Source organism: Austrofundulus limnaeus, unplaced genomic scaffold (assembly GCF_001266775.1).
Source record: "Austrofundulus limnaeus strain Quisiro unplaced genomic scaffold, Austrofundulus_limnaeus-1.0 Scaffold214, whole genome shotgun sequence".
NCBI classification, from domain to species: domain Eukaryota; kingdom Metazoa; phylum Chordata; class Actinopteri; order Cyprinodontiformes; family Rivulidae; genus Austrofundulus; species Austrofundulus limnaeus.
Window position 1 is genome coordinate 942,329 of NW_013952616.1, and position 2,321 is coordinate 944,649.

Here is a 2,321-nt window from a genome sequence, read left to right on the forward strand (position 1 = left end):
GTTCTGGCCATTAGATGTAGCTCGTCTGTGTTGGGACATTCTTTTGAACAGTGGCTGCTTTGTTTCCCCGACGTTTTGCCTGAAACTCTCAGACTGAAGAAGTCTCTTGGAGGAGAGACGAAAAGTTTCATTAGAGAAGAACCCGTCCAGAAGACCTATACAATTTTTTTCTTTTTGAGAAATTTTAATATTTCTGTTTAAGCCATTTGTGTACATGACAATGGCAGGTTTTCTCTCACATTTAAACTTCTTTAATCCAAGTCTTAAAGTGAGTTTTTAAGGTGATGTTGCACACTGCAGACGGCTGCAGTCGATAGTTTTTCTGCACATGTGCGAGTAGATTAACAACAGTAACAAAGGCATGCAGCAGAGTGCTCTTTATGCGCCTAACTTTTTTCATTTTATCAGCACTTCTGACATGGAACTTGGACTGCCCAGTCAAAAAATAGGTCACCACAGCRAATGCATGCTCTAATCGACATCAAATAAATAACATTTTCAGGAGATCAATCACAAGGTCTGAGAAATACACAGAGCAGTCATACTCCATAGTGAGACAACTCTGCAGTTTAACAGTAGATGCTATCTTTTTCTGGTCCATAATTCATTGATGATTGAAACAATTAATACTGACCACTGAAATACCACTTTCATTGCAATATGTAGTTTATTATAAAGTGACGTCCTTCTTCACCTTTGTCAAAACATCTCTCTTCTAGGCCAAGAAACAACAGCTAATAAGCTGGGGTTCTGCATYATGGAACTTGGACGACATCCTGAAATTCTGGAGAAGTAAGATATATAGGGTGACCAGATCCCAAGAAACCAAATGTGGGACAAAAATGGGCTTACGAGGGGCAATGTGGGACACATCGTCACAAAGATATATTCAGTTTTTATTAGCTTGTCATACAGTAAGAGAAGAATGGTTTCTGAAGCAGAGTGTTGACTTTTCAGAGCGAGGAAAGAAGTGGACGATGTCATTGGGATGAAAAAAGACATCAGCTATGAYGACCTTGGGAAACTGATCTACCTCTCACAGGTACAGATGATGAATCTACAAAGTATTTGTAGTGTCCTCACTGATATTTACCTTCAGATTTATATATTGTTAAACATTAGTGTTAAACATTCATCCAGATTTTTTGCTCATTTGAAAAACTTGCAGTTTAGTTAAGATTAACATGTTTATTGTTGTAAATGGAAATACTAAAATTGGTGTCACATTATAACAGGTCCTAAAGGAGACTCTGAGGATGTACCCAACTGCTCCRGGAACAKCCCGTCRGATTGTTGAAGACATGGTGATCGATGGTGTCCACATCCCTGGAGGATTCCGCTGTATGGTGAGTTTTTTTATTCAAACATGCTTGTAGCTCTAAAGCAGGAAGTGTTTGTCTGATAAATAATAATAAATAGTCATTATGTATTGAACAGAACAATACTAGTTTCTTGGCCACTTACAACATTACCAACAATTAACATGGTTCTGATGTTCAGTTTGACTCCTATGCCACTGGAAGAATGGAAAGGTTCTTCAAGGACCCACTGAAATTTGATCCAGACAGATTTCACCCAGACGCTCCCAAGTAAGTAGAACAAAATGTTCTCATAATGTCATGTTTTACTTCCTGTGGTACTTTAGAAACCGTCTCTGTGGCAGATAAAATGAAATAAACTCTTTATATATTTTATCAGGCCATATTACTGCTACTACCCATTTTCCCTCGGTCCACGCTCATGCCTGGGACAGAACTTTGCTCAGGTGGGTGGGCCAAAGATTACTTTACACAATGCATTCATTATATTTGTACAAACCCTAACACAGCTGAATGATTGGGTGGTTTTAGATGGAGGCTAAAGTGGTGATGGCAAAGCTGCTTCAAAGGTTCGATTTCACCCTCGTTCCAGGACAGACCTTTGACGTCCTGGACAGAGGTACTCTGAGACCAAAGAGCGGAGTGGTTTGCTACATCAAACACAGGAAATGAAAATTTTCTTTTCAGTTTGATTATTATGGCTTACAAATAATGAAAAAATAAAATTTACTGTCTCTGAAAATCAGAGTATTACATAAGATCAATAGAAGGATATTTTAAACACAAAAGTCAGGCTTTTGAAAAGCATTGATCAGCCTGTGGTTCTGCTGAGCTTTATTGCTTTGGTAGCGATCTTCAGGTTAATTTTTATTTTTTTATAATAGCCCATAGATTCTCTAGGGAGTTCAGGTCAGTCAACCTGACACCCAGCTCAATGACGAGGGTCACTGAACCAGGTTTTTGGTCCCTTTGGCAGTGTAGGCAGGTGCCAAGTCATGCTTC

At 38.9% G+C, this 2,321-nt stretch overlaps 1 protein-coding gene across 1 annotated transcript; it reads left to right on the forward strand.

Annotated features, from left to right (window-relative positions):
* Positions 1-699: 699 nt before the first annotated feature.
* Positions 700-2,098, forward strand: LOC106525136 (cholesterol 24-hydroxylase). The gene is made up of 6 exons (XM_014019259.1): positions 700-792; positions 958-1,042; positions 1,236-1,346; positions 1,501-1,589; positions 1,699-1,765; positions 1,851-2,098. The coding sequence occupies exons 1-6, from the start codon at positions 758-760 to the stop codon at positions 1,989-1,991; spliced, it is 528 nt and encodes a 175-aa protein (XP_013874713.1). The 5' UTR covers positions 700-757; the 3' UTR covers positions 1,992-2,098.
* The last annotated feature ends 223 nt before the right edge of the window (positions 2,099-2,321 follow it).